The sequence below is a fragment of the Cibotium barometz genome, chromosome 15, assembly GCF_041138505.1.
Source record: "Cibotium barometz isolate CiBa-2024 chromosome 15, ASM4113850v1, whole genome shotgun sequence".
NCBI classification, from domain to species: domain Eukaryota; kingdom Viridiplantae; phylum Streptophyta; class Polypodiopsida; order Cyatheales; family Cibotiaceae; genus Cibotium; species Cibotium barometz.
In genome coordinates, this window is record NC_141060.1 from 43,915,584 (window position 1) to 43,940,864 (window position 25,281).

At 42.8% G+C, this 25,281-nt stretch overlaps 1 protein-coding gene across 2 annotated transcripts in view; it reads right to left on the reverse strand.

Moving 5' to 3' along the window:
- Positions 1 to 500: 500 nt before the first annotated feature.
- Positions 501 to 25,281, reverse strand: part of LOC147631342 (choline-phosphate cytidylyltransferase 2-like) — a 35,122-nt gene continuing 10,341 nt past the window's right edge. For both annotated transcript variants that reach the window (XM_086809743.1, XM_086809744.1), the window contains 5 exons: positions 24,707 to 24,749; positions 24,429 to 24,584; positions 13,687 to 13,767; positions 8,462 to 8,572; positions 501 to 844 (listed from right to left, as the gene is read on the reverse strand). In XM_086809743.1, coding sequence (XP_086665869.1) covers positions 743 to 844; positions 8,462 to 8,572; positions 13,687 to 13,767; positions 24,429 to 24,584; positions 24,707 to 24,749 — 493 coding nt within the window. In that variant the 3' untranslated portion in view covers positions 501 to 742. The remainder of the gene's footprint in view (positions 845 to 8,461; positions 8,573 to 13,686; positions 13,768 to 24,428; positions 24,585 to 24,706; positions 24,750 to 25,281) is intronic.

Genomic DNA, 25,281 nt, shown 5'->3' on the forward strand with positions numbered 1-25,281 from the left:
CTTCTTATGCATAATAAATGGATGACTTGTTACCAACATTATTATAATAGTTTATAGCATATGAGTTTCCATGTTACACAACAAACACAAAAGAGAAGACTCGATAGCTTGAACTAAGAGAGAAGAGGGTGGGGAGGGGAGGGGAGGGGAGGAGAGAGAGAGAGAGAGAGAGAGAGAGCATGGACAACTACGATAACAATTACGAGAAAATTGAACAAACAACAGTCCATTATGATCACTACATCTTGCACAAGCTTACCATATCTAGAAATCCACCACATTGTCTAACCCTTCAAAAAAATTCACGCGCGCGCGCGCACACACACACACACTTTGCCTTAGATCCACCCCAACCGCACATACATGCAGGTCAATCCTGTTCATTGACAAACTCGCTCTCCCCTACCTCAAAATACAACTCAAAATCTATGAAACTGCCGCTTGCGATAGAGACTTCTCACTCCAGTGTCAAGAGGCCAAAATCAACAGATTTTCAGCAATAAGGACAAAATCTTGATTTGTAAATATATATATGCACATTGCCCGAAGCCACAAGAATTATCATGGCTAAAACGTGCAGGGAATACTTTTTAAATACAGGAGGAAGATCATAAGGAAAGAATTAACTATCAATTCTAGAAAAGCCCAGATCCACGGTAGGCAAATAACCAACAAAGCCTTTTGGAGCAAGACTACCAGATAACAAGACTGCGTAGCATTTAAGCTGCCACAATCACTTCTGTCATTTCCCTGCTGCTGCACCAGACAGTAACTTTGTAGGTCGCCTCTTTTGCTGTTGCCTTCTGATAAAACCCTTCTGGATTCTCAATTTGATTGCACTTTCCTACATGACAAATAAGCCTCAATTCAGAACTTACATCTTCAAGGATGTGATATACACAGCAGCATAAACGATCAGATTCATCTAAAAGTATGATATTAATGATAAAACTCTGAGAACAGCTTCCAGGAGCTAATTCATACAAAAGGTGAATCTTCTGATTACCATCACTATGATCATCCACTTTTAAGTTTTGAATTTATACCCTTAGCACTACACAACATGCTGTTTAAATTACAACGTATTACTTTAGTCTCACGTGCCAACAGTAATATTTCCTTCATTTATGACCTAAAAGAAAAATCGGCCACTTCAATCCTCCAAGAATTTAACAAAAAACAGCCACTTCAATATTCCAAGAATCTAGCTTTTACTTCCAAAATGTTATTTTCATAATTGGGTCCTTTCATAGGTTGTATTCAATCCCCCCAAACCCACCAACCCAATTTCCTCTCTCAGCCACTTCCACCTACCAAGACACTAGCTTTTACTTCGAAATGTTATTTTGATGATTCACTCTTTCTCTCTCTTTTGACATCCAGAGACACTGATGCCACCATACAGCAAGGCTTCACTCAGGCCTCCACCACAAATTTCTTCAGCTCCCAACAGCAGATGGAGCCAGTGCCTACCCAGGCACTGACTAGCCACACAGCATATGGGACACACTCAGCGGACCTGTCCCCGTGATTGATCCCAGGAGGTCCTGGCTACTCACCCACGGAGTATTCGGAGATCCGACAGCCTCCTCCTAGAGCCCCAGATGCCCCCGCCTTCAAAGAGATTGCATTTAGAACGCGTTTTTTATTATTGAGGACGTTTTGTACTTGGGAACGTTTCATAACATTTGAAACTCCAAAACCTTTTGTGTTTGGTTGTTTTTTCAAAAGTGTAAGTACTGAATGTATAAAATGTTTTTTACGTTTTTAATATTGCTCCCATGTTTTTATGTTCTTAGTATTCCATGGTGAGTTTCCATGGACAGTTTTGTATCACCCCAGTGCGATAGCTATGTTTATGTTTTCTTTCTGTTTTATTTTCCATTCCATGATGAGATATGCCATGGACATCATTGTATCACTTTGGTCTCATAGGCCCATTGGGTCTTTAGTAGATGCTTAATATATCTTTCTTTCTGTCTTTCTTTCTTTTTTTCTATGTCATGAATCTCTCTCTCTCTCTCTCTCTCTCTCTCTCTCTCTCAATTAATTTTTGCACCAAATTCATTGCGAAATTCTGATCGATACCGTACCACGTGCCAAGCTTATGCATTTCCAGTATTTTCTACTCAGTATCATCTCAGAGTCTTACAATTCTGTTCTTATAACAGTAAGACAATCAGTTTATTGTACTTTTTAGTCTCATTTAGTTGTTCTCTTTGATGAGACACCAACTTCAGATGTACTCTCAGTTTTGGTCTCATAGGCCATTATGGCCTCTTAGAGACGTTAATATATCATTTCATTTCTCTCTCTCTCTCTCTCTCTCTCTCTCTCTCTCTCTCACACATTTTTAAGACAGTACTTGAAGCAAGAGAGATGGAGAATAACACTGAATTATTGTTGGAAACCAAAGTTACAAACTGGTGGCGTCTACCCACCCATGCGCTCTCGGCAAGGAGCTTTGATGGCAATCTAGGTAGACTCTAGACAGAGGATGTCACGCACATACAAGGGTACACTATTGCAATGAAGATAGATCTCAACATCTACAAGATAAGACAAGCAAGATAGGAGCCACCACAGGACTCTATGTAGTCTCCTAGTGGCGGCAATGTACCACTCCCCTATTAATCGACCAACAAATCATGGTTGGCCATACCCTGATCTACCCTACCCCAAGTGGGTATATGGGTGCATGACTACATGGATACATGAGTACATGAATACATGGGTATACGAACCAATCCCGCAATCTGAGGACAAGGTGTCCTAGGAAGATATCCTTCTATCCTAGAGTGCGGTCCATTGACCCGTACTTGCATGCATCCTACTTGGAATGGTGTCAAGTAGGATGGCATGGTCATTGACCCGCACTTGCATGCATCCTTCTTGGCATGGTGCCAAGTCTACATAAGCTATCTCCTAACAATCCGGCCACACATGGCCAACATCCAGTGTCTAAACTGGGGACTGGTAAATTCCCGGGTGCTCAACACAACGGCAGCTCCTCCTACAGGGGACCTTACAAAATAGAGCAACCCATCACCCACACAATGGCAGTGACGAGGGTGGAGCATTGATTTCCAACAACTACATACATACATGTATATGTAAGTGTGTGTGTGTGTGTGTGTGTGTGTGTGTGTGTGTGTGTTGGAGGTGCTCGAACGTCGCGACCTGCTCGCCTGGCTCGGCTGGCTCCTTCGACCTGCTCGCATCCTGGTCTGCTCGCCCCTTGTGTGTGAGCACGTCTGGTAAGGCGCACCTGCTTCCTGGTCTGTGTCGGGCCTGCAGCCCTCTTCGCCACAATCTGAGGGTCCCTTCTGAGCGCATAGAAACAGTGTATTTTCATCGTCTATCTGCCCTATCTTCCTCTCTTCTGCGACCTGTCTGCGTGTGTAGGAGTGTGTGTGTGTGTGTGTGTGCGTGTGCGTGTGTGTTTGTGCCTCGCTTCAGGTCTGTTTTTTCCCTTCTGTATAAGTCACTTCAGGTCTCTGTTTTTCCCCTCCTTGTAAGATTGCATTCCAATAGTGCTGTCCCCCCTTTTTTTCCTGATCTGTGTCTTCCTGCTGAATCGAATAGTCTCGATGGCAGAATCAAGCAAGTAATATGTCAAGAGAGCTCTTTCTCCTGAACCTAAAAGACAATCAAGGGAATCTCTGCCCCCCATAGCTCCTTCATCTGAAGATGCTTCCTATGTGTTTGACATGTTGAATGAGGATTTTCAACAAAGTAGAAGAGAATGGATACTACCTGCTCCGGAACTCACTTACAAGATGAAGTTGCCTTCTCTTGTGCATCCTCTGAAGAAGCTCTCTCAAACTTCAGTCATCATCTTTTTTCCAGGTAAAATACCCTCGGCTAATGATGTGGGACAATGGGTGAATTCTCTCCTAGGTGGATGTTATGTAGAAGGAGTCTATTTTGCCTCCAGAGGATTTTATGAAGTTCATCTCTTGGATGCATTGACAAAACAAAAGATGCTGGAAATGTCCCCTTTATTTTTTGGTCGTCAAATAGTGCACATCATGCCCTGGTCTCCTAATAAGGATTATCAGAATCTCATCAAACATCACTGCCCTGTATGGGTTGAAGTCGTTGATTTCCCAGATTACATGAGAACAGAGCTTCCAGGCTTAGCGATGACATTGGGACAAGTGATCTGTCCCCCTCGTCCCACAGGTAACAAAAATCGTTTTTGCATCTTATGGGATACTGATAGACCAACCCCCTCTTCTATTGCAGTTGAGATTGAGGGTGTTAATTTGGGAAAGAAATATTTCACTTTGAAATGGGGCATTTTTGCTGGAGCTTGTTTCTCTTGTCACAAGTTCGGGCATCTAGCTTCGGAGTGTCCCTCAATCCTTCATCCGCCTCCTCCAGCTGCCATTCCTCCGCCATCTAATAAAGGAGGTCAAAAGACTTATGTGGAAAAGATTGAAGCTAAAGGAGCAAAGCCTTCAGTTCCTATAGGGAACCAAGCCAATTTAGCCCAAAACAAGGATAAAGGAAAAAGCAAGCTAGTGGAAAATAATTCATCTCCTCACGAGGGTTGGCAGAATGCAAAGAAGACGGTGCCTCTCAAACAAAGACCTCTCCAATCTCGCAATTGGGATGCTTCTGCTCCATCTCCTGGTCAACCTTCTACCTCTTCGGACAGCCCCATCTCAAAAGCATGGGTCAATGCAGTTAAGAAGGGTATTCCACTTTGTGAAGAAGATGATTTAGTCAGGGAATTGGATTTTGAGGGTCAGCAAGACCCTGTGGCAATGGCAGAGGCTTGATGCCTCCCTTTCTCTTTGAGGACTACTCATCTCTTGTACATATTTTCATGCGTACTTCTCTTAAATGTTTTTCTTATAATATACAGGGCCTCTGCAATCAGCATAAATGGAGGCTCCTATGGCATTATATAAACAATACTCATCCTGATGTTGTGTGTCTGCAAGAGCATAATCAGCATTCTTTTGCTGGCCAGCATGGGTTCTTTTCAGGCTATGTTATATTTTATGCAGGATCTGGACAATTCTCTGGGCTGTGCATTTTAGCCAGACATGATCTGCAGCCCTGTGTAGCATTTAATGATCCTTGTGGTCGATGGATGATTATCCAATGCATGATCAATGGAGAGATTTTTGAAATAAGCTCCTTGTATGCCTCTCAAATTTCAGCTTCCAGAGCTCGAATGTGGGACTCCATTAACCAATATCCTTGGTCTTCAAATGCTCTACTTTGTGGTGATTTTAATAATTCCCCTCACTGGAAGGACAATACCACACATAAATCCCATATGATTCCCTCTGAAATCCAGCGATGGGAACATATGATTTCTTCTCTTCATACTGCAGATTTATGGACAGCAACTCACCCTTCGGTTTTGGGATTCACTTATCATCATAATGCTTTTACAGAATTCTTACCGGGTCTAGGTATTTTTGTCGAGAGACGGTTTGTCTCGCAATGGTTCCTCCATGTGACCCTGGCCGTTTCTACAATCTTTAATCTAGCGAGTGCCATCTTGCTTCTCTCATTATAGCCAGTTACATCAAAGTATTCTTCAATTGCCTCAATCCACTTTTCCACTACTTCTCCTAACTGCTCTCCTTCACCCTTGAAGGGACCAGTGGCATTATTAATTTTTCTTGCTTAGTTCAAAATACTTAATGTCATAGAGAGAGAGAGAGATAGAGAGTCTGATCTCATAATACATGATAATATCTCCAATACTCTCATTGCAATGGAATATGCAAAATACTCTGCTCAAGATGTCTTGGTCATGCAGGTGGATGTGGCAAAGGCATTTGATACGGTGCAGTGGGATTATGTTTCTCAAATCATGTCTAAACTTGGTTTTGGGCCAAAGCTAGTTAATGTCATATATTGGCTTTACTCAGATTCCACTGCTCAATGCTTTATAGGGAAACATTTGTCTGAGTCTTGGACTCTGGAACGATCAGTTCGACAGGGATGCCCTCTCAGTGCTCTGTTCTATGCTATTGCTTCGCATCCTTTGCTTCTTTACATGGATCATCTGGTTGATACTAGACAGTTAGAGGGGCTTCAGATTTCTGGTTCACGGCCTTTCATTGCACAGGCTTATGCAGATGATTCATTCTTCATGCCAAAGAACAGTCCTTTGGAGCTTCGTCTATTGATGGATACTCTTTCAGATTTTGGGTTGGCAGCTGGTTTAAAAATTAATTTTTAGAAATCGAAACTCTTACCTCTCAAGCATTGTGACTGGCATGCTATTATTTATCCGGAAAACATAGTAAGACACTTGGGCTATCCCATTGGCTGGAAAATCAGAAATAAGCAACAAATATCTTGGGTGCTAAACAAAATTAAGGACAAATTAGAATATTGGAAGATCTCCACTTGGCCATTACCTGTACGGCTTCGAATTGTTCAGTCCATTGTTTTGGCTTATGTCCAATTCTACCTTCCTCTCTTACATTGGTCATCTCAAGATCTTTCTTCTTTTATGTCTCAAGCCATGGAGATTTTTTGGAAAACTAAGCTTCATAAAAAAGCTTTAAGGTTGCTCAAAATGGACCTGCTTTGCTCGCCAAAAATGCATGGTGGTTTGAATATTATAAACATCAAATTTCATGTGCTCGCAAGAAAGATCACTATGCTCAAAACCTTTTTTCAACAAGAGCAGCCTTGGTCTATCATGTTGGCAATTCTGTGTGGTCGGATGCGCACAAATGCTTATGGTCGCTGGTTGGTTGATCCATCGGAAGTAGTGCTTGGCAAATTTCAAGGTAAAATCCCTGGTTGTTCATTTTCTACTTCCTTGATTCAGGATTGGAAGAAAGTGCTCTCTCGCATCAAATGGTCTCCCCATCCTGCTTCTATAGCTTCCTCGCTTCGAATGGAAAGCATACATTGGAGTGCTGTTTTTTACTCTCCCCTTGCTGTACAACAACCAATCAGAGCTTACAATCTTATGAAATTGGGCATCCGGTTCATTGACGACGTAGTGGATACTACGGGGCAAATTCTTTCTTTTCCGGCAGCATGCCAACAATACAATCTTGGGATGCATCATAGATCTATATGGAAAGCTATTGCAGATCTCTTACATCCTTTCATTCCAATTCCAACATTGGATGTAAGAGACAGGCTTCAAGATTGGCATCTTCAGTCTTCAGGTTCAAGATTATCCTCTCAATCTTTGCATCTATTGACTTCTATACAGGCTTATCGATTGATATTACCTCCTCCATGGATTGCTCAACATGCTAATTCTCTTTGGCATCTAGATAAGTCTTTAGCTTGGTGGAAAGCAAAACTGACATTGATATGGAAGTTGAAAATGCCATTGAAACAGAGACTCTTTCTCTGGAGATGCATTGTCGGTATTTTTCCAGTGGGAGTGAAATTGGCTCAAAGAAGGATTGCCTCTCCTATTTGTCCAAGATGTCATCATATTACTGAGAGTGTTCCGCATTTATTGTAGTCTTGTTCATATTCCAGAAACCTTCTGGACAAGATCTCCTATTTTTTATCTCTCAGATTTCCTGCACACAGGTTCTACAAGTCTTTCTGGATGTTTGGCACCTTATCAGCTTCTTTGTCACAGTATTCTCTTTTCTTCCATTGGATCAGATACTGGGCCTTATGGACCCTTTGGCTACAGCGAAATCATACATATCTGAATTCACCCCTTCAGCACCCTTATGAGTTCTTCCGAGCCTCGTTGCGGCAGTCCTTATATGATGCCGTGCATGAGGGAGATTTGGATGTTTCTTGTGTTCAGCTTTTCTTTTACTGTTTCTGATGGATAGGGCATAGGCTCTTTTCTTGAGCACTGCCCTGATCTTGCATAGAACTTTTTTACTGCTGTTTTTAAGTTCTAGGGTTTGGACATCCTCCTGATGTCAAACCCTTTTGTACATTTATGATATAATGCAATTTCAACTAGTTTTACAAAAAAAAAAAGTGTGTGTGTGTGTGTGTATATATATATATATATATATACACACACACACACACACACTTACATATATATAGATCACTTTACTAGTCTCTCAGAGATTCTTTTGATCTTGGAGAGCTCTCTTTTCCGCAGCTCGAGGTGTTGTCCCTGTTTCTGATCTGAGTCATAGCTGTCCCAGTTTGGGACAACAATAAATGTACATTACTTTTATTAATGAAGCAGTGGTTTCACTTAAAAAAGTGTGTATAGGTATGTATGTATTTATGTAGCATGAAATAATCCCATTGTATATTATGGGCCACAACATCCATAATCAAGTGTAGAGCACATAAATTCAACCATCCGGATACACAACAGTTGTTAGGTTATGATCAAAAGAATATCTAGTGAGGTATGTAGCATCCTACCAGAAAAAGTTGCATCAGGTTTTAATTATATAACCAGTACATTTATATATCTTTAATTTCAAAACAAAACCAAACATAGGTGTACAGAAAGGTGTAAAAGCAGTACCATCAAATGACATTTCTCTTCAAATTTTTCAAGGAAACCGCTCACCCAGCGATCTGCATTCTCCACCCACTCACTATGATGCATACCAGCAGTCTTTGCAACAGTATTGAGCTGTAAAATCAAAGCTCACTTCAGTAACACAGCTATCACAATAAATCACTTCATTTGCAAAGGCAGTGTCTTAATATAACGGCAACCTGCTATATTCTCTCAACCATGACATTTAGACATCACCAGCTAGCACAAAAATTTCAACAGCAATTACATAAGAAGATGCATGACATCAAAAGCCAAAATTAACAAAACAAAGAAAGCAGATGTGAACCCAATCCTGTACGTGGATGCACAACCAAGCATTCATTGGCACCTCGATGCAAAATAATAAACTCGTTTGCATGCTGTCAAAACAATGTTTGCATGCTCTAAAGGCATCATTTGCATGCTAAGTTGCTAAAACTTCGAAGGCACTGACTTTACAACCTATTGACATGGGTCGCATGATGTTACATATCATGTTTGATAGAATTCCCTTGGGGATGGGTGCATATTTAGGGAATCGAGAGAGCTTAGCCAATGCTTGAGGTGGCCAATGTGACACGGAAAGGCCTTACCGGATGCCCTAAGGCATAAATTGAAAGAACCAAGGTGGAAGGCACGAAAGGGGTTTACACCTTGAGAGGTAATTGGCCACATGGCAAGCACTGGCAAGGGTGTATGTGGCCTAGCATATTAAAGAAGCCACAAATTTTGAGAGTACGAACTGGGACTTCAAGGAGAGTGTCGTGCATGAAGAAAACAAGGAAGAAGCCCTCTACATATTGTAGGATTTTCGCCCGTCAAAGTAGACCTGTTGTTATCATTTAATTGTTGTAAATAGGGTTATATACAGATTACTTGTGATTGGTAGAAGCAATTTATTACTCACAGTAGCTCGAAGAAACACCTTCCTCAAACGCGTTTAAATGGCTTAAAAACGTTTCATGAAAATCCCAGATATCTCATGCGAGGAGGGAGGGGGAGACATGTATAACTTGACAACTATGGATCAGTGTAAAAAACATACATTCTATCACATTAATCATGAATTGCCTGCTTTCAAACAGTGACAAGAACATTGACATGTATACATAATAAACTTAACAACTATGGTTCAGTGTAAAAAACGTACATTCTATCACATGAATCGTGCATTGCCTGCTTTCAAACAGTGACAAGAACATTGATAAAAAGAAGCGCCAAGGCAAAGGGCAAAGTTCAAAGTTCAAACACATGCAAAATATGTAGACAAAAGTGGCAATATGCTCCATACTGATAGATACATTTTTTTACCATAAAAACAATTTGCAATGAAATGCATTTCAAACACCTTGCTACATTTGAAACTTGTTTGCTAAGGTATGAAATGTGTTTCATTGCTACTATGTTAGTTACATTGGTGAACCTGACCCTACCCAGGAGTGTTTACAGGAAGAAGCAACATGCGATTTTCTACCTTGAGGGCACCACAATCACATGGGAAGAAGCAATCTCAAGGACACATGAAGAACAACACGCACGACAAACAACCAACAAATCTACTCACACTCTTTTAAAAAAAACCAAGTAGTAGCCCAGTTTCAGCCATTTAATTTTTTTGTGTGTTTTTTTAACACAATAATGGCTTTGAGGGAAACTGGTTCACTATCTGCATATGTTAAGGCGTATATATTTTACCAGAAACAGCACTCTGGTTTGTCCTGCACAAACTGCTGTAGTTTCTCGTTTGTCCTGCACAAACTGCTGTAGTTTCTGCAGCGGTACTGTAGTACTCTCAAATGTCACAACCAGTGACTTCAATATGCATACATACACCCAATGGCAACTGTTGACCTCTTTGTAGCACCCACAGTGTCTGCACACCCAATCTGTCTTCCTGCAGTTCTTAAAACAGAGTTCTACAGAGAATCGATGACTTACCCGCAGTGCTCGAAATCGCCTACTTTCTGAAAAACGTAGACTCTGATGGAGGCTCCTCCCGCCCCACCTCAGAGGGACTCTTCCGCAGCCCCCTCGCCCGCCCCCTGAGGGGTAATACAACTGATGATACACATGTTAGTCAAAGGTCGACCCATCCTATTGGTGAGGTTTCTAGAAGTGCTGTTGGGAGTTGGGACAACTCTAAGAGCCATTGTTTGAAGAAGATTGAAAACCATCATGAGCAAATCGATCACAAGTGCCAGAATTGAAGGAGTTCACACGATCTTGTGATGAAGAACATTGTGTACTGAAACAAATATCAAATATGCACTCGGCATACCGAATTCCAGCAAACAAGTCGATCGGGTAGTAATTCAAGACCCCTACAAGCAACATGGGGTTCACTCTCTCGATAAAGGCATGTAGCCCATCTTCTAGGGACAACGTAGAAATCTCCACCATCAAACTTGTGAGCTAGGAGATGTAAGAGGCCAATGATCTAGTTTGAGTCAAGTGCCATAAACGAAACCATGCTTGGTAATCAATCCATGTTGGCACTTACAAATCACATGCTCAAACTTTTCACCAAGTTTCCATCATGCACTCACCATTGCTACCATAAGAAGGCAATGTCTTTGGGTAATGATGAAGATAAGTACCTTTTTAGGTTCACGGTGTCGAAGTACAATCGAAGTTTGTACGACCATTGTTCTAAAACGTGCTTATTGGGTTGGCCATTGTAAGATTCAAGAGGTTAATTCAACTTTTTTTGTATTATTGGCTTACAAAAGACGATAAATAACGTTCAAATCATCAACATCTACCTCGGGGAGTATGTTGTTGGTGTCCAGTGCTAGAACTTCGATTGAGAGTACCGAGCCAATACAAGATGCATGAGATATGGTTGCCACCATTCAATTGGTTGTGCATGACATGGTAATGCAAATGAATGCATATGATGCCTTTAATGGCAAAGAAGAGAAAGGTGCACAAATCCATAGAAGAATGCAGCCAAGATTCCATTTATGAGGTGGTCTGCAGCAAGCAAAGTCAAAGGAAGTCGTTCCCTAGGAGTTGTGTGCTGAAAGGAGCATACCGATGGCTCTCAGTTCAGTTCCAAAGGTGGAGAATCATGCATGATCATTCTCAGCAGCAGGAGATGATAGTTGTGTTAAGGGAAAGGGATTGTACACATAGGGACAAAGTGGAACAGATGCATGGTTCTCAAACAGACTAGGAGTGGAATCAGAGGAGTGACAAGGTTTTCGGTCACAATATCAAAAGTCGAGCAATCAAAGTACAAAGTCAATAGTCCAAAGAGGAAGGATGACAAGTTCCAACCCATCATCAAGTTTAGCAGGAGGGGATGTCACATGCACACAAGTAGACATGGCTAATTGCATCGCTAATCCATCAGCATGGTCTACAGCATCATCATCAGAATCAGAATCAGCATGGTCTACAGCATCTATATCATCAGCCGCACCATTCGGAAGGTATGGGGCCTGCCAGCACGTAGCAAGGATCCATACAGCAGTCAGCTAAGGTCTCAACAGGTCTCAGCACGTGTGCAGTCAGCAAGCGCGGTATTAAAGAAAAATATTCATGTTTATTTGTCCAAGACAAACAGGCCGACAGGCTATCTACTGGCCGACTGCAAAAGGAGCCTAGGTCACCCCTATGGGGCTGACCATAGCCCTACATCATGTACAAGCATCAAGTTACCTTTTTGTACCATCTCTCTCCTCTGTCTTAATCTTGTGTTAATTAGCATCAATGTTCTTAATCATGCTTAGGGCTGTGGATCAGTACAGCAAGGCTTCCGCTCATGCAACAGTCAATAGGCAGTCTTTTGGTCAAACTTCAGTCCATTTTGGAAGACCAAAGGCCACAGTCAAAGACATCTTTTTGTACCATATCAATATAATGAAAATACAGTTCATCTCTCTCTTCTCTCTCTAGATCTATTCATTGCGTTAAGCATCATCAATTCCCCAATCAGTAGGCTTAGGGCTGGATCAAGTACAGCAAGGCTTCCGCATGCAACATTCATGCATCGAGGCTGTGAACAATTAAGGATGACACGAATTTAAGGCTGAGTGACCTAATATGTTGCCACTTTAAAAACTGACTGCAAAATTAGTTGCTGGTGCCTAAAATTGACGTGGACACTTGCAATAAAATAAAACCTTATTTAAGGCTTTAAAATACACGTGCTCTTTGATACATCATATGTATGTAGCCCCAAATCCTAGTTAGTTAATTGATTGTGTGTTTTTCTTTGACGCACAAATCACAATTCACTGCTTTGCAGAGGGCTCTCTTCTCTATTCACCTCCCAACCATGAATTGTCCTTGTACGATTTCTTTTATCATGAAGCCCACTGTTGGTAATTCCCAATTGGGCTCTAATCTCACGCTAGACTGAGTCCCTCCTTGCTTAGTGGCTGCCATGTGGCCAATGTCTTTTTCTTCGGCTTAATGAATGCAATCCTCTTCACATAAACTACCTCACCCACTAGCCTAGCCTTAGGACCCCCTGTCGCCCCATCAATAGATAAAAGGTGATGCTTAAAATCTAAAAGTATCTTGGAAACCTTCCACCCAAACTAAAGTGAATTAAACCATAGCAAGCCAAGGCAAGCTCATACCAACAAATCTGAATCTAAGTAGCCTAAGAAGTACAAGGTTAAACTCTGGAAGACATTCGCAACAGACCAAGAGATAGTTAATGATCAAGCCCAAAAACCTTCCCTATCTGACAAAGTAAAGCATAATATAATCCGTGATTGAAAGGCTGAGCTTCGAGACATTTAGTTGGAGCACGAATCTGTCACTATACTCTATTCCTAATCACACATCCAATTTAAGCTTGGACCATAAACCAGTAATTTGTTTACTCAAAAAATTAGTTTCTGCTAAAAATTCAAGACATCATCATGGTAAGACCTACATTTTCATGATAATCTGCTTTCAACAACATTTTGAAAATAGTGCCATCTATTCTCATACCTATCCTTTCAAGTCTATCTAGCTATGTACCACAAGCTGTCTACTAACCAGGATCGTGCTAGAAAAACCCATGTTTGAAAAGAAAACCAAAAAAAAAAAAAGCACTCAGAAGTTATGGTGTTTAATAGTGGAAAATTTACTACATCAAATTACCGTAGCATTAAATAGAAAGCCATGCCACAAAGAGTGTCAAAGAAAAAGGTAAAAATTACTGCAGCATAAAGAGAAAACTGCGCCACAAAGAGTGTCGGATGTACCTTTTGTCCAACAAGCTCCTGCTGCTCTTTAACCTTTTGACGTAGTTTTGTAATGCCCATATTTACTCGCAATTGCTTCTCCTGCAAAACAATTAGTTCACTGATTAACTAGCTAACTAACTAAATCTCTCTCCCTCTCTCTCTCTCTCTCTCTCTCTCTCTCTCTCTCGCGCACACACACACACACACACACACACACTTTTTTTTTGTAGAAGCTTTATTCTATTACTTCACTTTACAAAAAAAGAAGCCCTCCAAAGCAAGGCAAACTTCTTGAAGATCAGAAACATTGAGCAAACAAGTCTAACTGCAGCTGGTCCAGCTCATGTAGTCTATGGCAATCATATAAAGATTGGCGCAAAGACTCGCAGAAGTACGAGTACTTATCAATCTGTGTAGAGTGAAAATCAGATGATTGCGGCTAGTCCAAAGTGCCCAAAAAGCAAGGAAACTTGCATAATCAGCCAGTCTTTGTGATATCTTCCAAAGATCCAGAATGCTTGGAGAAATTTGCCAGCCAAAGGTACAGATAATCTAAGCAAGAAATCTTTGGTATCCAAATAAGACCAAAGTAAATGAGACATATAAATACCTAGATGAATCCAAGAACATGCCCAAATTCACCTTATAAGAAAGTGCAATTTATAACCTCATGGTAGTCATCCACAAGACAATAAACCATCAACTCCATCATGCATAGAATGGACTAGATACTACGACATCCCCACTAACGTCATCAGTGCCCAATAGTGGGTGTAGAACTTGGTATCAATATATGCTCCCACACACACACACACCCCATGCACACACACAACATACATTCATACAAAGGTCTGTGTACTGAGTTTCTGTCAGAGCTCCGGAGATACAGGGCGACTCAGCCATAATGAAGCCTAGCACCAAGGATCATAACAAATAGAAAGAATTATTACAACAAAAAGGTAGTCGATAGGGCATATGCACCACTAAAGATAGAAAGAATTAACACAATATCAACTAGCTACAACTTGGACGAAAACTTCACAATGTGAAATTTGCATGTCCGCTAATACAACATAAAGATATACCTAGATGAATCGAGAAACATGCCCAAATTCACATTATAAGAAAGTGCAATTTATAACCTCATGGTAGTCATCCACAAGACAATAAACCATCAACTCCATCATGCATAGTATGGACTAGATACTACTACATCCCCACTACCGTCATCAGTGCCCAATAGTGGGTGTAGAACTTGGTATCAATATATGCTCCCACACACACACACACACCCCACACGCACACTCAACATACATTTATACAAAGGTTTGTGTACTGTGTTTCTGTCAGGGCTCCGGAGATACAAGGCAGACTCAGCCATAATGAAGCCTAGCACCAAGGATCATAACAAATAGAAAGAATTATTACAACAAAAAGGTAGTTGATAGGGCATATGCACCACTAAAGATAGAAAGAATTAACACAATTTCAACTGGCTGCAACTTGGGCGAAAACTTCACAATGTGAAATTTGCATGTCCGCTAATACAGCATAAAGATATAGCTAGATAGTCTCATTGCGATTTGAGCATCTAACACAAGAAGCACAATTTATCCTTCGTTTGGCTAGAGTTTCACCAACAAGTAGCACTCCAACCAAGCATCGCCAAAGAAAAACTCTCTGCTTTAATGGCAACTTATTAGTCCACACCTGTTGGAGATTTTGTTTCCACCATTTGGTTTTCTTAACCATATTGCAAAGCCTATGAATGAGCAGTAATCCACCGCTCAGGAATTATCAATCTGTACATGCAGCAGCAATGAGCTGCAACATGGGTACTATGGAAAAACCAAGCTCATTTCTCTGCAACATCCAATCTGACAATCTGTTCTCTTGTAAGAGAGGTGGAATCACTTCAAATTGTTGCAATAAAGCTCTAATTTTCTACCAAACAACGTAATGCATGCCCAAATTCCATTTTCTTTGTGCCTGCAGGAATGTACGAATTCTGCCATCTAGAGAGACCACATCCTGGGTTAGACGTATCTTTTTAGCGGAAAGAAAATATACTTTCCAGGTCACCTGAACTACCAGAGGTTCCAGAAAAACTCTGCTCTAGTGAATGCTCCCCAATCTCAGTACGTTACCTACCTCTGAAGATCTTCCAGACCAATGCAAATACTGGAGGAATTTTTTCCAATCAACAATCACTCTAACAGTGAAAGGACAATCCGGTATCTTCCCTTGCAACTTACCACAAAGCAAATCCCAATGCATACATTGCCATCTGCCAAAAGAATCTATTGTGAGTGTAGTAAGCATAGGTGCAATCAAGACGGTCCAAGGCTGCTCATGGGCAAAGAAGGTGGACAACATAGTTGCTTTTCTTGCCAAAACATGATAATAAATATTCAATCCTCCATGAATCTCTGACAAACAAATCCATACATATCTCGAGAGCCGAAGATAGCTTTCTTCTGATGTCTGATTTTACATAGTACTTCATGGTTTGAGACATGAAAGCAGTGATATATTTCTTTGTCCATACCAATAGAGGCAATAAAAACTGCACATAAGCATCAAGATGGATTGTACTATCCTTAGTCACACATGTAAAGGCCAGGTAGGCAATTGCCAGTAATCCAATTTTTCTTTCATCTTTTGAAAGACCCAATCTATGTACTATCCTTAGTCACACATGTAAATGCCAGGTAGGCGATTGCCAGTGATCCAATTTTGCTTTATCTTCTGAAAGACCCAATTTGTGGCCCACATGTCAACTTTTAGTGTATGAGTGGGGACTTTAACATGATAAAGTCAACAAAGGATAGACTCAGAGGAGGCATGGCTACGGTCTCTAGCTCAGAGTACTTTGCTTGGGAGGAGTGATCCTAGCTCTTAGGGGACAAGACCCTTGGCATCTCCCAGAGCTTGGATGCAGCCCCGGGAGTCTGTGCTTCTCAAGGTCTGATAGGAGGAGCACCGGCCCCAATCTTTCCAGACTTGATAGATTCTATGTGGATGAGTGGGCTTGCGGTCGTGGGAGCATGATCAGTATTTTGGCACGCACTAATTTCTCCGATCACGCTCCACTTACTTTGTCTCTCAAGGATCCCTGGAAGGCAGGATAGACACTTGAGCACTCGGATCCCTGACAACCTCATCCAGGACCTCGAGATATGCAGTAGGATAGAGCAGATATGGGAGGGGCTGGATTTTCTCTCGCATGCACCTTGGATATAGGCCTAGGTGAGATTAGCAATTTACTGCAGGAGGCAACACAGAGCAGATTGGCTGGATTCTGTGAGCAAGAGAGGAGCATTCGCCGAGGCCTTGCTTCTCATCAGCGACTTCAGGAGAACTCCCCACATGGCCCATGGATTGAGGATCACTTGGCTGCCGCCCGTGCAAAGCTCAAATTCATTGAGGAGCGGAGGGTGGAGTACAGATATTGTGCCAAAGCTTCCTTTTGGATGCAGGCAGGAGATAGGATTACTAGGGATTTCTTTGAGATTGCCTACCCCCCATAGGCAGAGAGATGGTATCCACCGCTGGTTGCGAGGCCAGGATGGATTGTTGCTTCTGGTCGTCGGAGGCAAGGGAAGTGGAGTTTGCAAAGTCTTCATCAGTTTTCAACTTTGCAAGCCTCTTCCGACACTCTTTGATGTAGTGCCCTGGCTTGTGGCAGTAGTGACACTTTCGTTTCTTCTTCTTGGTGTCACCCTGTGACGAGTCCACTTTACCTTTGTCCCTGGAGAAGTAGGCTTGGTCTCCTCTATTTGCATCGCCCCTAGATCTGTTATTCCTTGTCTGCTCCTCTTGGAGAAGTATTCCAACCAGCTCCTCGAAGGATATAGGATTGCCTCCTCATCTCATAGAGAGATTTACAGACGTATGGAAACTCTGATAGGATCAGGTAAGAAGTTAAGAACGATGGTGACCAATTTTTTGTTATCAAATATTCAGCAACTTTTCTTTTAGGTCTGTTACTTTGGTAAGATGATATGCAATGGAATCACCTTCATTCATGGTCAAGTCGTCCAGCTCCTGCATCAAGTACATGACTCGTCCTTCACTATGGGACTGGGACGTGGTCTCGAAGACCACCTAGGCAACCCTTGCAGAGCTGCAAGATCGGATATGAGGTACAATTAAGCGCTTGACTGAAAGAGCAATCATGGCCATTGCTTGAGCAATCATGGCCATTGCTTGAGCATCATGGGCATCCCACCGTCTTTGATCTTCAGTGAGTCCGAGAGGCGGTGCAGTAATGCCTGACACAACTTGTGCCACAGTTTGAGTCGCTCTTGATTCCGAGGGCGTGTCAGGAGTTGGTGCTATAGGATGAGGCTCTTGCCCTGTAACAATCTCCCATAGCCCCTTGGCAACTAACAGATTCTTCAACATGAAACTCCATAATCAGGAGTTGGGACCATCAAGCCGATCTTCAATTGTCATGAAGGCACCAAACCCGGAAAATTCACTGGAAGCAGCTCTTTGCGACATCCTCACAGTGGTGCAAAATTTCCCAAAGCTACAGAGAGAATTAGGAACTGGAAACCCCGCCTTGATGTGAGCTCTTGGGAAAATACGAGAAAAAGAGAGTTCCGAGAGTGTGCACACAAGGCACCGGGATATGACGGGATGAAGGTGCGATCGCTGAAGTATAACAAAAACAGGGTGATACTTGAATGAGCTAACATGACTGCCCTCTTGCACCATATCTCTTTCTATTTGTTGCCGAGGCCATGAGCAGTTTTCTCTCAGCTTAGGAGACTAGGCATCAAGGATTGTGTCTCCCCATCCATGCACAAGAGGAGTCGCAGAGTTCACAGATGACATAGCAACATACTTATCAAGAGACGTGGGGAATCTGTAAGCCCAGCGGGGCGTGCAGTGACAAACTCAACCACATGTCCAAGAGATAAAATATAAAGAGAGAGAGGGAAGAGAGAAAAGGGAATGGGGATCTTGCACAGTACACCACATTTAGCGGAGAACAGGCCTCGCCCCTTTTAAGAATTTATTCAGGAACAATCCACGAGCATGCTGGCCAGGATCAATACAATCAATGAATACAAAACAAACAAATATGTCGATGTAGGATATCCAAGTCGATGTCAATGACGCACAAGATCTCTGATGTCGAGCACACCACGGGGATGACCCACAAGTATCTCTCACCAGGCTAGTACCAGATCCAATATCCAAATCCAATGGATCCCAAGTCCAATGAATCCAAATCCAAGTCAAAATCCCAGTCCAAAATCCAAGCTCCATGTCTAAGCTATGTGTTCCCTGTTCATGTCCAAGTTCTTCATGTCTATGTTCAAGTTCAAGCTTCCATGTCCAAGCTCTATGCTGAAGTTCCATGTCCAAGCTCTAAATCCACTCGTTCATCCCATGAATAATCTCCACAATTCCTATAGCCTTATTGATGATGAAAACCCTAGAGAAGCTCTTTTTGGCAAGAAAACTGATATAAAACTTGTTTTAATGGTTTTTGGGCGATCAAAACCTCCAAAAAGCAATTTTTAGGATTTTTTGAGCAGTTTTCAGGTTTTTGGAATTTATAGGGTTTCTGAAAATTTCCGTCCATACAGTCTATACAGTTGTATGGATCCGTACAGTCGCACGAAAAGATGGTGACGTGGCATTGCAGTTGTTGGAGGCGCTCTGAAATCAACGGATAGCGATGAAAAACTCCATGATTTGGTTCATAGATGATGATGAAGAAGATAATCTCCATGCTTGAACGAAGATGGCAACGAGATGAATAGGTTCTTCTTCAACTTGATGCTCAAGAGAAGCTCATGCTTCTCTATACTTGGGGAAGCCTTGCTTTTTGCCAAAAAGTAATGCTTTTGCTTTGTTTTTGTCTTTTTATTAAATATTATTAATAATAGACAAAGTTCTGGATTTGTGCTTTTACAACTTCAGGGCCTTGCTTTTTGGCCCTAGAGCTGCTTTTTGAAAAAGCAGCTTTTAGCTTTTTGGTCCGGCTTAGTCTCCTCTTTCCAATTGGTGCCCTTGGCTCGTGGTCAACCCTGTTTGACTTTTTGCTTTCTCTTGCTTTTTGACCAAGAATGATGCTTTTTCTTAATCAAACCTTATGGACCCTATCTCCATGTCTTCTTCCACCTGTCTAATGTCCGGGCATGGATTTTATTATGTGAAATAGAGCTATGAGGGCCAAATAGTTACAAAATCTTCAGAGATTTGCAGAGGCGATAGAGATCTTCTGTTGCGCATCAGGAGTGCAGATCAACTAGCACAAGTCATGTGGACTTTGGGTTGGCTCTCCGCTCGCCCCCACTTGGCATCCAATTGAGGCTTTCCAGTGGATCCCGAGGGACACTCCAGTCCGTTATCTTGGATGCCAAGTGAGCATTGATATCTTCTCAGAGTAGCAGTTAACCCTCTTCTTCTTCTATATTGGAGTTCAGCGAGGCTTTCCTTAGCCGGCCATGTGGCGGTGGTGAGCCAGGTTCTTCTTGCCACCGTGTGGTATATTACTTCCTGATGGGCCTTCTCACGAGCCTCCATTGGTCAGGTTCAGGGCTTGATCCGCAGCTTTCTGTGGGCTGGGAGCAACAGGAGGCCTACTCGAGCCAAGGTGGCCTAGAGAGTGATCATACAGCCGTGCCACAGAGAGGGACTGGGCATCATCGACCCCGCCATTCAAAGCCATGCCCTTCTGGGCAAGTTGATTGTTAGAGGACTTCTTCTAGGCGACGAGCCATGGAAGAAATTTCTCCCGGCCAGGATATCTACCCGTACAACGAGTTTGAGGTGGCCCTGGCCACAGAGCACTAGATGGATCTTCATGGAGATGCGGGCCCATGACTTAAGCCCACCTTTTGAGGACAGATTTGCAACTAGTCTATTACGAGCTTGGGATCGCCTCAGGCCGGCCCTCCAACAATCTATTTCGGTTGCCACCGAGGAGCGTCCTCGACAACCTTTGATTTGGAACCCCCTAATCCATTTACCCATTGGTCACATGATAGGGGCTCGCTCTCATGTATCCTGGGGAGCTTTGAGCACGGGCCCTACTAGGTCTTTTAAGAGATTGGCTTACATTCAGACAGCTCCCCCAGTGGTTCAAGAGAGGGACCTGTTTGGGATCCAAGGCAGCGACAGACTCAGCCTCAACATCGACTTTGTCATTACTCCGGAGTGGCTGGCCCCGATCCCTAACCCTATTTCCCCGCAATGGCTGGAAGTGTTCACCAGGCATGCTATTTTCCTGGCAGTTCATGGCGCCAATGAGAGCACCACCTTGCTGTCTTTTTGATTGGACCTCATGGCAAGTTACTGCGATCATAATCCCCCTTGGAGGACTTCAGGGGATGCATATTACAAAGGGTGAGGGTGATCGGATTCCATGCCATGCACGAGTGGCACATTGACCCACCTCCGACCAAGGTGGCCGGGAAGAGACTCTAGCATTTATGGATTTGGGAGAGCCGGCCCATCACATGCCTCCAGTGAGACCCGGGGGAGTGGACTTGGTGTGATCCTACACACAAGGAGACTCCGGGTATCCCATTTTTTGCATACACGGCACGGCTTGGCCGTAGGATCCGATGCCCAAAGATCAAGGGCACTCTAGCAGTAGCAACAAGACAGTGGCAATCTCAGGGCCTCACCGTGCACACTCTCAGATTTCTGAAAGAGGCTTTGAGACAGTTTTCAACCTCGAAAGGTCACTCCCTTTCTGTGGCTGCTAGCACATAGGAATTTGGCAGTTGGCACCATTGGAGATAGACAAGCAGTGTGTCCAAGATGTAGCCATCCCCAAGATTCTCAACAACATTGTCTTTTGGATTGTGCGAAGCCCCAGCAGGTTTGGCAACGGATTCTCCACATCTTCACTAGGGACAGGGCCTCTTCCCATACTATTACTTACATAGGGCACTATCGCTTGGGCCACTGAGGCCGAGGTGGTCATGGCTTATGAGTGGGAGGTAAGGGGCTAGCCCTTCAGGTCTCTCACCTTCGCATTTCGATAGTGCCATTCCCAGCCCCATCTACTGGTCACTGGACTCCTGGTCCGAGTCAAAGATGGGAGATTTGTAGTAGCAACATTGCCGCATGGCACATCTGGAGAGCTCGATGCAGCAAAGCCATCGAAGGCAACCACACCCCACCTACAGAGTCCATTAGGAGCATCTGGCGCTCGATATCATTCAAACCCTCCACGACCAACGGGGGAAGCTTTAGGGTGGTTCTGACTGTATACGGAAGCATCGGGAAGCCTTCCCAAGGTTCTGGCAACCTGGGGGGTGGTGAGCCCACTTGACAATCCAGACCGCATGTGGTTATTCGCTCGCTCACCCCTTGTACGAGATAATAGAAGGATCTTCTTTCCGGAAAAAAAAACCACTGGTGGCCCTGCCCTATTGAAGAAGATCTTTGCAAGGACAATACGGCAAGAAGACTCTTTGAAGCTTTGAAGGACTACATGGCACTCTTGCTCGCCATTTTGGAACAGCCCGGTTATCCTTGGCCCACATGACGTCACACGTGAATTCATGACAAGAGTCTCATGAAGTGAAGCCATGGACCCAAGTGGGCTTGGAGCAAGGATCAAGAAGGGAGCACCAAGGGATTCTTGGCCCAAGGGAAGATCCCTTGTGACAATCTTCTTTGGCAAATCTGTTTCTAATATTGATTTCATCATGCAACTGTATTTGAAAATCCGGCACTAAGTGCCCTCAAAGCTTGTATATCAAGAACTCCTTGCTAAATACATCATTGCAAGAAGGGGTACGGGATCGGCCCATTCCGATCCTAATTGTATTGATAGTAATTCGGTTCCAAGATCCTCACTCCTTAGTTTCTAGATCCAACACAAGGGAAAGAAAGGTGGCCTCAAAAAGACTTTATATTCGCAATAGAAATACAACATAAAATAGCTTGCAACAAACCACCTAATCCAAGCACTGAAAGAATGGGTACTATGCAATGATACCCACAAAGAACTGCTGCAAAAACTGAGACACTATGTATGGACAGCAAGCATAAAAAAAGAAAAGAAGATCACTACTGAATATCACCAGAAAAGGTTGTACATGACGTGGAGCAGCACGAGGGAGGTCCCATAGGTGTTGCCTATCATTGCAGAAGCTAAAACAAGATCTAAGAATGAGGCTAAGCCTAGCCACCTTTATATATGTGGGAGAGGAGCTGGTCGGCCAGTAGAAAATCTGAGGACTGGCTGACAATGCATAAAAATGCTGAAATGATGCCTAAAAATATGAAAAAAATATATAGTGCCTAGATGCATATGCAGGGCTTCATATGGAACCAGATACAAGTATGAATGTGCATGGGAAAGTCCATCTGGGGATGAAATAATTTCCAACACCTCCTCTTCAGCACCAGATGGGTGGACCAACTCCGCAACGCTGCAAAAAATCCTCCAAAGAGTCTAAAGGAACACCCTCCTCATAAAAGGCATAGAGCTCGCGAAGATATGGTACATTTGAATACCGAGAAGGTCTCCGGAAGAAGCCACAATAAGATCAAGAAGATATTGAAGACGAAACACCAGGATCAATTTGGATAGAGAAGCCCTCAGGAGATGGAACCATAGATGGCTCCGAAAAATGTGGTACCTCCTCTGCATCATCTACAAGTATCGGGACCGAAGTAGAATCCTCCTCTGAAGAAAAAGGAAATGAAACACCCACTGGAACAAAAGGATCATCAGTGATAGCAGAATTTGCCAGGGTCGAAGTAGGAACAGGCTCCAAGATAGTGGAAGATGCCTCCTGAATATGTGAAGATATCTCATCCACCTGCTTTGTAGAAGAACCACTATCCTCCTCTAAAAGAGAGGAGAGAAAATCTGCAATAATAGCATCAGCATGTAACAGCACAAGAGAAGGAAAATACTCATCCAAACGGATGAGAGGAACTAATACGGTCTCTGTCAAAAACTCCTAAAAATAATCCTCTTTTGCTGATAGGGCACTGACTTCTGAATCCCTGAGAATAGGTTATCTGTGAAAAGGACACCTGTGTACTGTGAGTAGGGGAAGAGAAGAGAATCCCCGAGAGGGGAGAATGGTGATCTCCAGAAGCCATCACCCCCAAGAGCCCAAACCTCCTTTAGAAAGACTAGAAGAGAGGGTTGGTGGGTGGCAGGGAACCAGAAAGAGAAGAGAATAGAATGACTCTCCAATGGTAAAGGCTGTAAAGCAGCTCTGTAGGAAGAAAAACACAGCACTTGAGGCAGTCCCGAGTGAAAAATGCAGCTCCACAAGAAAAAACGCAGGTTACTAATGGAAAACGCAGCAAGTGAGCAGCTCCTATATGCTGTAAACAGTCAACAGCAGCATGGGAAAAAGAACGCAGATACCTGTAGATGTTTCCTGCTCTAATACCACGAAAGAATGGGTACTATGCAATGATACCCACAAAGAACTGCTGCAAAAATGATGCCTAAAAATAGGCAAAAAAATATGTAGTGCCTAGATGCATATGCAAGGCTTCATATGGAGCCAGATACAAGCATGAATGTGCATGGGAAAGTCCATCTAAGGATGAAATAATTTCCAACAAGCACAACCTTTAGATAATGCTGAAATAGACAAGCAACAGAAAAGCAGGACAACGAATACTTGGTGCCAAAGCAATGAGAAACCAGTGATTGCTTAGTGCCAACCCCTACATCCAATTTGGTAAAGCACCACAACAAGGAAGCAACATCTTCAAAAGATTGACAAAATCTATCCCTAGAATAGAATTACCTTAACATAGCTCACGCCTAACTCTTTTCTGGAGTAACCACGAGCTAAATTCCGCATTACATATTCATTGTAGTCTTTCACTATACGCATAATGATGTCAGAAGTTGAAATGCCATCTGTCCGCTTCGTTTCTTTGAATTTACCAGCAGCCTTGACCTGGAAACCCTACTTCTCAGCAACACACTTTGCAGCAACACATGACCACAACTCCGAAAATTACCCCCGATAAAATGTGAACCACTTAAGTTCCAGATAGCAAAAAGATAAGACAAACTTACAAATTCATAAACATCTTTGCCAGCCCCACTGGTATCTGCATATCTATATACAAATGTCAGGAATAAGCACAAAGAATGAAAAGCTGACCACCGTCTGCATAATTTTAAACAAACATACTGTTGACTAGCTCTTGAAATCATAATGCAAAAGCTGAGCAGCCATTGCATTCTTGAGAGCTCTAGATTGAGTCTGTAATCAGCAGCCAACACATTTATGGAAATTCTATGGCATTTAGACTCGAAACAATTCTCTTTGTAATCATTTTGGTGTCCCTGCTTGTACAAACTTAGGTGATGTAAACCCAATGCTGAAGAATGTTTAGAAGTTGTAAGATTAACGCTCCTTTGTTGTCTTTACCTCTTCTGAGAACCTTTGTTGTCTTTACCTCTTCTGAGAACCTTTGTTGTTAGTTCTTCCATAACTTTGATGTATCCTTCTTAGACCTTTCTCTTTAAAGATGACTTAGGCCTGGGCTTAGGCCTTTCACATTATTTTCTTGGTGTCAATGGCCTAGCAGCTCACTCAATCGTAGCAGCATCTCTGGCAATTTAGAATCTCTTGCAGCATTCCCACA